The following is a 16,055-nucleotide window of genomic DNA, read 5'->3' on the forward strand; positions in this document are numbered from 1 at the left end:
AAACCTCCTCTCTGCAATCCAACATTAGCATTATTCATTTATGAAGACTTTTTATAAAACAATTTACAAATATTCTGTAAAATAGCTGATTTTATGGGAACAATTAAGTTAATAATGTCTAACAAAATTTTCAAGTTATCCAGCCAAAGTATAGTCTATAGTTTTTTCCCATGGTGAAATGGAAGGATATAAACATAAAAAATACCTCTGCTGTTAGAAGTGCTACATTGGCTCCACTGTAACGATCCAGTGCAAGCAACACACTTTTTTTTTTTAATTTACAGAAAGCACCTAACTTTAGAAAATATGTTTGTGTGGCAAATGCACTGTATGTATCATGTTTATAAAGAAATAACTGACTTGAAAAATACTAAACTTTCCCTTTTAAACTACACCTTCCACATCAAGCAAAATCCCACTTCCCCACTCTCTATGCTTCAAACTTACTTTTTCATGAAAAACAGGAGTATTACAACAAAACATGTCATAAATACAAAGCAACCTACAAATATTTGATTATTTTCAATTTGGAAAATCTACTGTATATTCAGTAATTCACAGCACTAGAAGATATGAGGAAAAGGGTCTCTAAATCCAGTAACTAACAATTGCTACAAAAAAAATACAGTATGTCGTACTGTCATACTGTAGAAATATATACTGTAAATATCACCATACCCTGAAAAAGGTGTACCAGAGGAGTCTCCCTCCCTCTCCTTCCACCAACAATTTTCTCCTTCAGAATTCTGATGTAATCTCTAAATAAGTGATGTAACCCAGTTATTATCATCCCTACAGTCTCAAGAGTGTATTCTGTGATGGCAAGAAATCTCAAGGTGCTAATCTCTGGAGGATCACATGACAAGAATAATTGAGATGCAAGATAGAACCTTGCCTTTGCATAATGTAAATGACTACAAAGATGCATATGCTTACAACAGCCTGACTGAGAAACTTGCTTAGATATAAACTGAACTAGAATGGAACCTAAACCTGAAGCAGATGCTTCTGGTGTTAAAATAGAAGAACTGACTACATTGAATATGGTTGTTGACAGTTTAAAAAAAAAAAACACAAGCTTTCAAACTGAACCAGTCTTTGGAATGATTCCTAGAAACTAATAAAAATAATTTAGGATATCACTTGTGAAAATGTTTGTTTATATGTTGTTCAATACAGAAGCAAATCTGTTAGTTCTGAAAGGTTCTAGTTTCTGGGATTTCCAACTAATTACAGACTATTCAGTAAAAAGGTAACCTGCCCCAAAAATATAGTTTGTTGTACCACATGATTGTCACGGAGAGAATAAAACTGAATAATAATAAAAAAAACAAACACTAACTTTTACAAGTAGCCAAAATTTACACTGGGTGTTACAGACTCAAATTAAATGTATGTTTTTATTATATTATATTATAGTAATAATAATAATAATAATAGCAGCTCACTACTCATAATGTGGAGCACCCAGTCTCGAACCCGGTACCTTTGAGTTATAAGGCAGCAGTTCTTACCTCTACACCATTTAAGCATACGTATCAACTTCCTATCAAGTGACATTTGAGCTTGGTTTTTAACTCATTGACAGCAACATGTAAATTTAATTTTTTTTTATAACTTTGGTTACATTCTTGAATAAAAGTGCACATGTTTATTTGATATTTGGATGAAAGTATTCACACATTATACACTTTACGTCATTATTAGTATAACATGGAAAAAGTTTCTGCTTTAGATATATGTTCAGCTTTTCTTGCCTGACATTTCCTTTCATCCTACACTTACCCAGATCTTTGTAGACATGGAACATACATGAAATGCTTGTATTCCAAATAATGATATACTGTATTATTTACCCTGTATAACTCCAGGCAACTCACAAGTAGATAAGGAGCCTTGGCATAAGCTGGGAAAATTTTTTGCCTGAGTTGAGCTCTGTCAAAGGGTGGGGATGGGATAGCAGGCTGCTTGCTGCAGGTGCTGATCGACACATTTACAAAACAAAAGATGCTGATGGAGAGGTGCAAAGGGATTTAGGGTGAGCCGGAATTATGAGTTTTTTCGTAGGCTTCAGGGATTCCAGTGTTAATGAAACATGTTATTCACTTCCAGGGCTTGTTGCAACTTTCATTTTTCTACACCAGACAAAACTGTTTTTCTTTTTTTTTTTTGTGACATCACCATCAAAAATGTTTTGTGGACAAAATCAAAATCTTTCAAACTCACTTAATTCGTTTCACACATTTTATTGACACAAATATTGTATGACAGACAAGTCATGCTGGGAGCAGTAATTGGTTACTAATTAAAAAAAAAAAATCGCTGGAATGAAAACCTGCATCAACTGCAGCTGCCAAGATCTGAGTTTGACACCTTGTGCTCTAGGGTTCCACATACTTCCTTACACTTTTATTCACTGCTTCTTTCCCTATAAATCTGTCTGGTACTTTTTAGTATTTTTTTTTTTGTTTTTGCTAATCCACTAGAGCTTCTGTTTATGTCCAACAACTACTGCATAAAGTAATTATGCCATTATCTATATATGTGATGACAGAAAAACACCCCAATTACAAGAACCTTCAGAAGTTTAACACTTTTTCTATGTAGCTCATGATATGAGAGAATTTTAGGAAACAAAAAAATTATAAAGGTACTGTTAAACTGATGCAATTAAACAATAGAGGTCTTTTGCAAACCAATATTACTGTTAATTTTTACAATATTGTTAAGTTTATATTCAGATTCAGTAAAACAAAAGTGTCATCATGGTTTTGTCCACGTTAAAAACAACTGGGTTTCTGAAGAATGAAGTGTCATATCTGCCCTTCTCGCAAATTCATTGTGTTAAGATCAAAGTTTAGTCTTTGATCAATGACTGACCCTAGGTATTTGTGCACTACCATGCCCACACTATCCTCTTTAATTAATGCTGAGACAGTGGAAGTAGGGTAAAGCACCTAAAATCTACAGCCATACCTTTTGACTTATAGATGCTGAGCTGTAGTAAAGAATGATCACACCACTGAAAAACTCATCCTCAACAGGTTCATGGCTGTCCTTTCTACGTGGTAGAATCAATATTTACATGCACACACAAAACCCACACAAGGGGAGTAACCCAGATAATGAAGAAACCTGGATTCTTAAAATCCCATTTATTTGCTCAAGGCTACTTATGGAGTTTTCCCATACACAACAACTAGGGATGCTCCGATCAGGATTTTACTTGATGTTACTTAATTGTTCAATTCCAATAATGATTCTGTTTTCTTTTTCTACTTTATTTCTTAAAAAAAAAAATTTGCACTAAGTTCCTGCATAACCAGATTCAAAGAAGCTTTGTGTCCTACATTAAAGCTAAATTGTATAATTAAACTATAGACCACAGGTGTTAACCGTTTATTTCTTAACAAAATGAAATGACGGCTTATTGCTCAGTGACCATAAAATGCTAAAATAAAAATTTCCTTAAAATCCATACTAGTAAATTATGACAAAAATATTTATCCATAAAAAAAGTTACCAGTCCTTTAACAGTATCAATTTTAATTAAAGGACAAAATAAAAAATATCTGAATTCATTAAACAGCTTTTCTTGCCATTTGGTAAACTGCAAATGAAAACTTCTCCAATTCCTTTTTCTCAGGTTTATTAATTTATTTTTTTTAATGTAAAAGCGAACATAGCATATAACATATACTATGACAGTAGTGAAGGCAGATCAATTGGCAGTAACTATGTCACTTGCCGTTGAGAAAACCCTCTCACTGGGGACTGTGGTGGCAGGTACACAGCAATATGCCAATTGCTTCTGTGATCTTTTTGGCTCTGTCTGCAGTCACATCAAGAGGCTGCTTAAAAACAGCACGGATAAGTAGTTGGAATACTGGTCTAATCTACTGCTCACTCTCTACTGCTATCATCATTCAATGGAAAAACCAAAATGTTCCCAGAGGGCCGAAAAGAACTACTTTAAAAGAAGTAGTCAGGTCTTCCAGCACTTCTGTGGCGTTTACACTCACCATAGTGTGACTGATTTCATTAGATGCCAATCACCTTCTGGCTAAACTTGCTAAAGGCCTACAGTTTAAGGTTTCCATGTAGAACTCACTCTTGCAAATTTGGTTCCACATTACATTAATCAGTCTTCATACATTCACTGCATATTCTAAGTATGACTGCATTTACTGAGCCGTAACAATCGTACAGTGACTGTTCAGTACAAATACACGTATCATTACAGCCCTAGTCTACAACAGTTTCAGAATACTCCTCAACAACTACTGACAAGAACCAAAGCTAATGATTACACCCACCTTCATCTGGCACCACTACACTGTCTTAGCATTTCAGTATTGGATCATGTTCAAACTCTTCTTTTGACTTTAAATACAACATCCCATATTAAATGTCTTCATTATCAACATCTTATAACAACATGCATGACAACAGAGATCCTCGCACACCAGTCTTCATACAGGTTCAGCCCGATTTTGTAATTCTTAGTGAATAGTCATTTGTTTTTGTCCAAAGGTTTAATTGTGAAGCATTATCAATTAATTTATTTAAAACTCACTTAAAGAATCTCCACTTTTATCAGGTATATAAATCTGCTTGTCTGCAACTCCATTCATAGTTGATTCATCATTAGAATAGCACTAATCCTAACACTATCATATAACATGTTACACTCTAACTAACTGATACAACCGTTCCTTACATTCTGCTTCATGTTGTGATTTCCCGTATTCCATTTACCCTGTTAACCTTCTCAGTGTTACATTACCCCCCCCCCCACCACCAAAAAAAAGTTAAAATCTTTTCTAAAATCAATTTTTCTACTGTAAAATGTGCACAACACTAAAAGTACAAAAGCAGAAATGTATATACACACATATATACATAAACACACACACCTAAAGATTTTAGTAGTGAATAATCAAGTCAAATACAACAGTGAAAAGATGAATTATGTTAAAAAGTGAAAACTTCACTAAGCTGAGGTAAATGTTCTAGAAGCAGCAAAAAAGTCTTTACCTTTTGTTAATGGGTTTCTCATCCTTCTCATAGGGCTTTACAAACCATTTTCCAATTCGCACAAAACTACGGTTCATGAGGCAGCGCTCCAACAAATTGTGAATAGCCTTGAAGAGAAGTGTACGACATTCATAGGACAAGCCAGTTTCCCACATGCCATCTTCTTCACCTGTAATCAAAGAATACATCAGTTTTATGTATATAAGACATATGAATATGCTATACCCTAGCAATATGCAGAAAGACTAAGCAGGTAATTGGCATTTGACCTGGAGAGGTAGAGTGAATCTTCAGAAGCAATTAAAATTAACCTTTTTTTAAACAAAAGTTTAAAATATTTATAATAATAGACAAGTCTAGGTACCCGGACCTGAAACGTCCTGAACAAACAACTACTTTGGTACTCAAAAGGACTGACATACAAAATGTGAAATCAAAATAAAAACATTTTAAAGCAGTCACAAGATGCTTTTTAAAATTACATTGACAGGAAAGCATAATCACACGCATGCATACCAGACTTGCACTACCCAAAGCCCATAAGGCTGATTCCACTAATTGCAGTGCATGGTCTGATGCAAAGTTATCCACATTACTAACCGAGAATGGTAAACCGGATGGACGCAGGGACATCCGGCCATGGGCCGTGGACGCAAAAGACGTACTGCACAGGCGCCACCACAAAACCCCCCTTCCAAGCAACGGAAACCGGATGGAAAGCAACGTAAAATAAGAAATGAGGCGCCGCGCCCATAGCACACAGAAAAAAGGAGTCAGACACCGGTGCCGCACACAGCACCGCACGAAGCCCATGGCACACGAAACGGAACACACACAAAGAAGAGAATTGAGACTCACGACACACAAAGCCCCCCTCCAGTAACTGAAATAAGAAATGAGGCGACGCGCCCCTAGAACACCAAAAAGAAAGGAGTCAGACGCAAGCACCACATAGCACACGAAATGGTACGCACACAAAGAAAAGGATTCAGACCCACGACACACAAACACCCCCTCTACTAACAGAGATAAAAAAAAGTGAGGCAACGCGCCCCTAGCACACAAAAAAAAAAGAAGTCAGACACGAGCGCCACACAAACCCATTGGACACGAAACGGGACAGACTACGGACATAGCACACGAAACATACACAAAAAGGAGGATTCGGACCCACGACCACACTAACATAAATAAGAAATGAGACACAAAGCCCCATTACTGAACGAACCGTCTGTATTAAACATACGTCATCTGAACACATTCAAATTATGCAGCATAGGTGGATCTCATTACACTGATGCACTATTAACCGTTCAACCACAGAAAAGGCTCCATATTAACAGTGAGTGCGATCCTCCTTATTACTTATCCATATTTCTAATGCTGAAGAACAAACAAGTCATGAATTCACTATCACGGGTACAAAACGATACGGCTCGAGTGACGGGACCAAACACACGAACCCGCATGAAAAAAAACAATACACGTCGGCGCCTACAACGAGCTTCTGAAACCCGGAAGAAAAAATGTCTCGGCTCCAAAAATGCAAAGCTCAACTAACAGTTACAGAAACGAGCGCAGATGGACAGACACAATGAACGTAGACGCATGCAGCGCGCATCTCAAAGTGCTGCATCGAAACAGGCAAGGGTTCAAAACGAAACACCTCGAGTCTCAGAGATTCAAAAACGGCAGCAAAGGGACAAAATAAATAAACGTAGACGTCTACAACGCGCATCTGGAATACCGGAAAACAAGCAGGCAAGACTCCAAAAAGAGAAAGCTCGACTAACCGACATACAAAAACGCGCAAGGCTCAATACAAACAATGAACGCCGTAAACTGCAACGGGCTTCTCACGCAGCACAGGCAAATCGATTACAGCTCCAGAATAGCACGTCCCAAATCCTGCACATACAACGACGCGCCTCTCAAACAGCACAGACAACAGATACACGTCAAGGACATCAACGACAGACACCTGCTAAAAGATTGCGCCAGTTAGCTAACAACGCGTTCAATAATGAGTCCACTATTCATGAAAATTCATTGGGATTAATGAATGTCATTTGCAATCATTGTCATTCACTTAACTTCCCTGAAGAAACAACTGGCAATACAAGTAATGAATTTACACGTTGTTGTCAAAAGGGTCAAATTAGACTGCCTTCTTTACATTCATATCCTGCATATCTACAGAAGCTTCTAACTAGCGAAGTACCTGAAAGTAAAAACTTTATGCACTGCATTAGATCCCACAATAGTTCATTTGCTTTTGCATCTAATAGCATCCAGTCACTTACTCAACATCCATCCATCCATCCATCCATTGTCTCCCGCTTATCCGAGGTCGGGTTGCGGGGGCAGCAGCTTGAGCAGAGATGCCCAGACTTCCCTCTCCCCGGCCACTTCTTCTAGCTCTTCCGGGAGAATCCCAAGGCGTTCCCAGGCCAGTCGAGAGACATAGTCCCTCCAGCGTGTCCTGGGTCTTCCCCGGGGCCTCCTCCCGGTTGGACGTGCCCGGAACACCTCACCAGGGAGGCGTCCAGGAGGCATCCTGATCAGATGCCCGAGCCACCTCATCTGATAAACTTCTACAAACGTTGATGAATAATAATATTCCCTTTGGAGGAAAGGTACTTTTATTAGGAGGAGATTTTACACAGTGCTTAGCTATTGTTCCACATGCCATGCGCTCGGCTATTCTTCAGTCCACCTTAAAATACGCAGACAATTGGCATTGCTTTCAAAAGAGTTACGGAGATATTTGGAACAGCAATCTCATTACACCAAATACCCCTTTTAACACAACGAACTATATTATGTCCAAAAAATATTAATGTTGATCACATTAATAACCAGGTCATTTCATTACTTCCTGGAGAGGCACAGCTCTTTCTAAGCTCTGACAAAGTTGACTCTGATGACGACAATGACCATCTTAATTTACCCTTAGAATATTTGAACACTATTAACCCAGCCGGATTACCACGACACAATCTTAGCCTTAAAAAGGGAACAATAATCATGCTATTAAGAAACCTTAACACTAAACAGGGTTTATGCAATGGTACACGTTTAGTCATCAACACCATGCCACACAATGTTATTGAAGCAAAACTTCTTACAGGATCACATGCTAACAATACTGTTCTAATTCCTAGAATTGATCTTACAAGTTCTGACCTGGAATTACCTTTTACACTTAAACAGCGACAGTTCCCCATTAAACCTGCCTTTGCCATGACCATTAACAAATCACAAGGACAAACCATGGACAAAGTTGCCATCTACCTCTCTGAGCCCGTTTTTGGACATGGACAACTTTATTTGCTTCCTATATGCGTCATCTACACCTTCACACTATGCTATATCTCATTCATACATCACGCTCTTTGTAATTTCACAACACCAGGGGTTGGCGAGCGAAGCGAGCAGGGGGGCGGAGCCCCCTAGTATTCTTAATGATGCAGCTTTTTTGCACAAACATTTTGGGAATGTCAAATGATTTCAATTACTGATTAATACAAGAACTGAAAGCTGTGAACGCCCATTAATATCAGTTTGTAAATGACAGCATTCACAAATAAGATTTCATACATGCATTACCTGACACTTTACCCAACAGAGTAACAGCCCTATCTTTCCCAAAAACTGGTTCCAATCAGTGGTTGAGAAGTTTGCTTTTGTATTTTTACATACCAAGAAAGCTGGTAAAGCCACTGCTTTTCAGCAATACTCTGCAATAAAATGCCTTGTGTTGGGTTCAAAACTTGAGACCGGGCAATACCAAATAGAGTTTCAACATTTTATATGTTATGTGTATTGGTTTTATTAAAATTACTATGCTAGGTTAACAAATCCAGTGTGAATTAATGTACTTGAGTACAGTAATCCCTCCACCATCGCGGGGGTTGTGTTCCAGAGCCACCCGCGAAATAAGAAAATCCGCGAAGTAGAAACCATATGTTTATATGGTTATTTTTATATTGTCATGCTTGGGTCACAGATTTGCACAGAAACACAGGAGGTTGTAGAGATACAGGAACGTTATTCAAACACTGCAAACAAACATTTGTCTCTTTTTCAAAAGTTTAAACTGTGCTCCATGACAAGACAGAGATGACAGTTCTGTCTCACAATTAAAAGAATGCAAACATATCTTCCTCTTCAAAGGAGTGCGCGTCAGGAGCAGAGACTGTCATAAAGACAGAGGAAAGCAAACAAATCAATAGGGCTGTTTGACTTAAGTATGCGAAGCACCGCGGCACAAAGCTGTTGAAGGCGGCAGCTCACACCCCCTCCGTCAGAAGCAGAGAAAGAGAGAGAGAGAGAGAGAGACAGAGAAAAACAAACAATCGAAAATCAATACGTGCCCTTCGAGCTTTTAAGTATGCGAAGCCCCGTGCAGCATGTCGCTTCAGGAAGCAGCTGCACAGAAGGTAGCAATGTGAAGATAATCTTTCAGCATTTTTAGACGAGCGTCCGTATCGTCTAGGTGTGCGAACAGCCTCCCTGCTCAATCCCCCTACGTCAGGATCAGAGAAAGTCAGTGCAAGAGAGAGAGAGAGAGAAAAGTAAGTTGGGTAGCTTCTCAGCCATCTGCCAATAGCGTCCCTTGTATGAAATCAACTGGGCAAACCAACTGAGGAAGCATGTACCAGAAATTAAAAGACCCATTGTCCGCAGAAATAGCAAAAAATCCGCGATATATATTTAAATATGCTTACATATAAAATCCGCGATGGAGTGAAGCCGCGAAAGGCGAAGCGCGATATAGCGAGGGATTACTGTATTTAATCAGTCTGCTATATACTACCACACAGACATTCTCACTTTCTTAACAGTGGACACACTTCCTTTGTGCTATTACAGATCAAATATTACTTCTTGATCAACTGATGAAAAAGACAGCCACTGTCTGTTATATGTTCTCCTATTTTATGATAAATGTATACTTTTCCAAGCTGTCCTGTAAAATGCCACACACTCCATCAGCTTCAAACTTAATTGCACAGGTGCTTAGACTGCAGATGTTACACTCTCCTCTGCGCTTCTTGATTCATAACAGACCTCATTGACTATAGGTTTATGCATAATCATGGGTTGCCTAAACCAGGAAAAACACTTTGCATTTGAGAAACCAACTGAGCCTCAATTGGAACACAAGGCTTGTTCAAGCGAGACTTACTCAGCCAAGTCTCAATTTCATAAGTGTTTTACGCAGAATATCCCCCTGATCTCTGATATCTTCTCAGTCAGAGAACATGTACAGAACAGAAAAAGTCATGAAAAAAACAGAAGATACCCATTAAGACACGATGAAATCTATGTTCATAAAAACCTGGTAGTAGGGTTTCAGGTAGGTGGAGGGGGAAGCCCACAGAAAGTCTAGTATGTAATGTCAAAACAGAGCATGCAATAGGTGTATGGACAACAACAAAACCCATAGAAACGGCATTCAAGATAATGTACTATAAAGAAGAAGGAAAAAATTGTGGAAGCTTAAAATTACATCTGATAACCATCAAAGCATAACCAAAATAAAAAAACTGGAAGTGATCCCTCAGCAGAGACAGTATGAACTATCAAATGTTAAGAACAAAGAATATGATCCTTTATGTTGAGACAGAATGAAAGAAAGACAGGGAAGAATATTTAAACATATTCCATAAATGTTTTTTTTTTCTTTTTTCAGACCATCAGTTTTTTTCTGTTGTGAATTAGAACTAAGAAAATTATAATAAAAATAAAAACACATAATGAAATTTAGTTTTTTACCTGTTTGTAGACCCTAGGTATTTCGTCAAGCTACAAAAATACATTTTAATTACACCTTGTTATACATGGAATGCAAAGAATTCCAGTAGCTTATCATAACAGACAACAGTCTATCTTTGGTTACAATGTGTGCCTCAGTTGCTCTTTATGTCTGTTGGGGTTACACACAATTACACCTAAAATGCAACCATTTATCTATATCTGATACATTTGTTATGCACCCAGAAGATATAGTGAAGGACAGCTTTGAAAGTATCCCAAATCTCTTGTAACACTATGCACATTTAGAAGTGGCATCACAGTTTACCACTAAAGCAAATCATCAACCTTTCAGCAAGTGTCATTATTTATCACAATAAATGTCTTTCTTTTAACTTCTTTATGTTAAGAGAGCCTGTATTTAGGTCACTCTGCTGATGCACAAGATGCTCCAACAGCCATACTCCATCACTGCCTTCAGTTCAATAAAGATGCATAAACTTGGGGATGGTGATTCATGGGATAACCATAAAGGGTTTAAAGAGGACTTGATCAAAAGACCATTATTTTCAAATTAAGAATTTCTCAGTAATGTGCAAAGTGACGAGAACGTTATTGTCAAAAAAATGCAAACACCTAACAAGTAAGCTAAAACAGTTTTGACCTGTGATCTGCTGTCCATAATGCGTTTCACATGAAAATTTGGTCAAGCAAAAGAATTCAACTTTAAAATTACTCCTTGATATACAAGGTTTACAAAGAAAGCCAGCATAAGTTACATCAAACCACATTTATATCCTGTAATTTGGTTTCAGTGTGTGCAGCTGGACGGAGTGCTATGCAAGTCTTTTGGGTTCAATGACATGAGATGTTCATGACATTATAAATTAGCTTTAGTAAAAATTGCTGTTGATTTTATTACTTGGTCTGCAAAAAAAAACAAGCAATTAAATATAAATGGCCCATTCATTGAAAATATGAACAAACAATGTATTAAATGTATTATCACTTCACTCCAAAAGCATTTCAACCAAAAAATGCCATTTCGGCAGACCAAGTTGGGTGTTTTATTTATTATATCCATATAATGCTAAAACAATATTCAGCTTACTGGGATGACAGCAAGTCCTCCTCCTCCTCCTCCACAGAGCCTGCAATGGCATGCTTCCTATTAAAATGTTTGTGCATCTCTGTTCTGCTCATGTGCCATACAAGGTGAGACATACACATTTTACAACTTGCAACCTTTTTTTCTGCGTTCAGAATAAAGTGCTTCCAAACTCTGGAAGTCTTAAGTTGCACAGTCTATTCTGGCACTTGTTAACCATCTGTCTTTTTCAAATGCGTTCACAACTCAATGAAGTAGTGATGCAATTGCATGGCACAATGTACTCAGCCTAATGATGTAATCAAAGTGATCACTGCCAACATTTTTATTAATCAATTGTTATTAACTATGATGATTAGTGAAAGGTCAGTGTTATCCAAGAACTTGGCCAATTTGGGCAGCTCTGTTTTGTTAGAAACTCTCTACATTGCATTTCTGAGTTTTGTTCACATGGAATTCCCAACTCAGCTTGTAACTACCATCCCTATGACAGCACTTGCACATAGCAAAAGGTGGCATGCTTCATGCAAGAGTCTAATCAAATTAGTCATGCCAAACATCACTGCTTAAACTTTACATGTAGCAACCCTGTCACTTTCAAAAATGACTTCAAAAAGAGTAGAGACAGTGCTCAATTTGCTTTTACGCTGGGTGCATTGAAACCAAATCATATGACATAAAAATAGCAGCCCAGATAGTTTTCCATTTTAAAAGTAAATGTATTGAACTCGGGATATGGACTGCTTAAATGTACATACATGACTGCATAATGCATTAATTCTGATCAGCTAAAGGTCATCTTCTAATAACTGTGGTGTTCAGGTAAATAATCTGCAACTAAAAACATCAAATGTAAAGTTCCCCAAGCAGACCGAACATTTTAAAGATTATTACCACAAATTAAAGAGAACAGTTTCTTTCCAGCACTGTAATAGAAGACTTCTTTATTATTATTATTGAAAAATCATTGTGCCAACAACCACCAATTCAGAATTAAAATTGTTCATTTGAACTTCTGTATATAAAAAGAAACTGAAGCAAATAAGCCATTTATACACCCATTGCAGTTTTCAACATATCTAACCAAACCTCATCCTCAAGAGAGATAAAATATCCACACCTAGAAACATGTTTGAAAATTCAGGTTACTGGCCAGTGGCTTGAAAACCTACAGTACACAGGTTTAATATGAAGGCAAATGGAGCCACAATGTAAGCAAAAAATTTGCAAAGAAAAGAGACCAAATATATATGGTAGTATCAATTCAGCCATTTGAAGGGGTAGAAGAAAATTGGGATATATTAAGTATGAGGAATGAAAAATGAGTTTTGAGAGCTTTTTTCTAAATATTTAATGATAGCCACAAATGCATAATACTTTCATTTTGTGCTTTTAATTTGACCATTTTCAAAAGTCAAATCATTGCTTTCCCAGGGTCAATAAAAAAAGAAAATTAAAAAGCTCACTAAGTCCACTGTTTAAATCAAAAATGAAGAGATTATTAGTTTATGTTGTCCGGTAAATACAAGGGCATTTAGGTTATGCTATCTAGTTATTTGCCAATTTTAATCACAACAAATTCAATATGAATTTCTATACATTCCACAATATGCACATCCCCACACTTTTATATAAAGTACACAAAAGTGATGAAATGACCAGGAAAAATGCCAAAAAATAGACAATGTATTTATTTTTTCCCTATCTCGTATTTAAAAAAGCTATTTTTCAAATGTGCACCTTTGTAACAAAATTTCTGATGGCATTTCTGTACTGTGTATTTTAAACAAAATTTTTGCACTGAATGAAAATTTTAATGGACTGTGTAAAACATTTTCATGAATCTTGTTACACTAACAGAATATTAATAGTATACTTGAATATGAGCATCCCCTCTCCATCTGCACTAATCAGCAGACATAGCTTAACTCGTTATTTTAACAAGTGGAATAGCGCTAGCACTTACAAAGATTTTACTTATGAGGATTTGCAATCTTGACGAGGTTCACCCTGGGTTCCTCAAGGCTCTGGATGTTGTGGGGCTGTCCTGGTTGACACGTCTCTGCAACATCGCATGGACATCGGGGGCAGTGCCTCTGGATTGGCAAACCGGGGTGGTGGTTCCCCTTTTTAAGAAGGGTGACCAGAGGATGTGCTCCAACTATAGGGGGATCACACTCCTCCGCCTCCCCGGTAAGGTCTATTTAGGGGTGCTGGAGAAGAGAGTTCGGTCGATGGTCGAATCTCAGATTCAAGAGGAACAATGCGGATTCCATCCCGGCCATGGAACACTGGACCAGCTCTACACCCTGGCCGGGATCCTGGAGGGGGCATGGGAGTTTGCCTAACCAGTCCACGTGTTTTGTGGATTTGGAGAAGGCATTCAACCGTGTCCCAAGAGGCATCCTGTGGGGTGTGCTCCGAGAGTACGGGGTACAAGATTTGTTGTTACGAGCCATTCAGTCCTTGTACAGGAGGAGCAGGAGCTTGGTCTGCATTGCCGGTAATAAGTCGGACTCGTTTCTTGTTGAGATTGGACTCCACCAGGGCTGCCCTTTGTCACCGATTCTGTTCATAAGTTTTATGGACAGAATTTCTAAGCGCAGCCAAGGAGCGGAAGGGGTATGGTTCGGTGACCTCAGAATCTCGTCTCTGCTATTTGTGGAAACGTGGCTCTGTTGGCTTAATCGGACAGTGACCTCCAACTCTCACTGGAGCAGTTCGCGGCAGAGTGTGAAGCAGCGGGGATGAGAGTCAGCACCTCTAAATCCAAGGCCATGGTTCTCAGCCAGAAAAGGGTGAAATGCTCAAGTTCAGGTATCTCGGGGTCTTGTTCACGAGTGAGGGAAGAATGGAGTGGGAGGTCGACAGACGGATTGGTGCGGCATCCGCAATGATGCGGGCTCAGCAACGGTCCATCGTGGTGAAGAGAGAGCTAAGCCAAAAGGCGAGGCTGTCGATTTACCAGCCGATCTACGTTCCTACCCTCACCTATGGCCACGAACTTTGGGTAGTGACTGAAAGAGCAAGATTGCGGATACGAGCGGCCAAAATGAGTTTTCTCTGCAGGGTGGCTGGACTTTCCCTTAGAGATAGGGTGAAGAGTTCAGTTATCCGGGACAGACTCCGAGTAGAGTCGCTGCTCCTCCGCATTGAGCGGAGTCAGTTCAGGTGGTTAGGGCATCTGGTCAGGATGCCCCCTGGAAGCCTCCCTGGGGGGGTATTCTGGGCATGTCCCACTGGGAGAAGTCCACGGGGCAGACCCAGGACACGCTGAAGGGATTATATCTCCTGGTTGGCCTGGGAATGCCTCAGGGTCCTCCCAGAGGAGCTGGCCAGGGAGAGGGATGTCTGGGCTTCCCTGCTTAGGCTACTGCCCCCGCGACCCAACCTCGGATAAGCGGTGGATAATGGATAGATGGATGTGCAGTCTTCAAAACCCAAGGAATTGAAGCACAGAGCAATTATCATCACAGACTTCCACTGTTAACTTTAATGAAAAGACCAGTAATTCTAAGAATACAACATGCTCATTTTTATCTCCTCTGGATGCTAGTGGAACTGCAGGTTTAGATAATAATTTACATAACAATAAGCTTAAAATATTCCAACGGGTACAACTTAATTTTGAACAGGCATCAGCCATGATATATTATTCGGTATGACAAAGAGAAAGTTTACAATTTGTTGATGGTTGTTTTGCATGAACACTGAAACCGAGCAAAACACACCACTGTAAGGTAAGGTAGAAAACAATGCTTTGTTCTTACTCTAGAACATAACATAAGGAATGAGAGGGCAAGTGATTTGTTTTTAAAACTTTGAGACAACCAGCAGCTTCAGGAATGATACAAAACAGGTAAGAAAAGTTTAAGTAAAAATAAAAAATAAATAAATAAAAAGTTGAAAGCCCAAAAATGATCACTGAAATGTCTACAACTCTGAAGGTTCAGTTGCATGGCTTTGGCCGCAAATAAAATTAATCGTATATGTCTCTCCAATACAGACAAACAGGCTCATCATTCTTGAGTAACCAAGCCAACCACCATGACAAGACAATTACTTTTAATATTGCCTGTTTTTGTAACAGATACAAAGCCACAACACAGTGGCTTCTGCCAACAAGCGAAGAAACTGCAACCTGTCCACA

General features: G+C 38.6%; 1 protein-coding gene across 1 annotated transcript in view; it reads right to left on the reverse strand.

Moving 5' to 3' along the window:
• med13a (mediator complex subunit 13a) overlaps window positions 1-16,055 on the reverse strand; it is a 277,360-nt gene that overhangs the window by 164,745 nt on the left and 96,560 nt on the right. The window contains exon 3 of the mRNA XM_051930909.1: window positions 5,038-5,206. Within this exon, the coding sequence (XP_051786869.1) occupies window positions 5,038-5,206 (169 nt within the window). The remainder of the gene's footprint in view (window positions 1-5,037; window positions 5,207-16,055) is intronic.

Source organism: Erpetoichthys calabaricus, chromosome 8 (genome assembly GCF_900747795.2).
Source record: "Erpetoichthys calabaricus chromosome 8, fErpCal1.3, whole genome shotgun sequence".
In the NCBI taxonomy this organism is placed as follows: domain Eukaryota; kingdom Metazoa; phylum Chordata; class Cladistia; order Polypteriformes; family Polypteridae; genus Erpetoichthys; species Erpetoichthys calabaricus.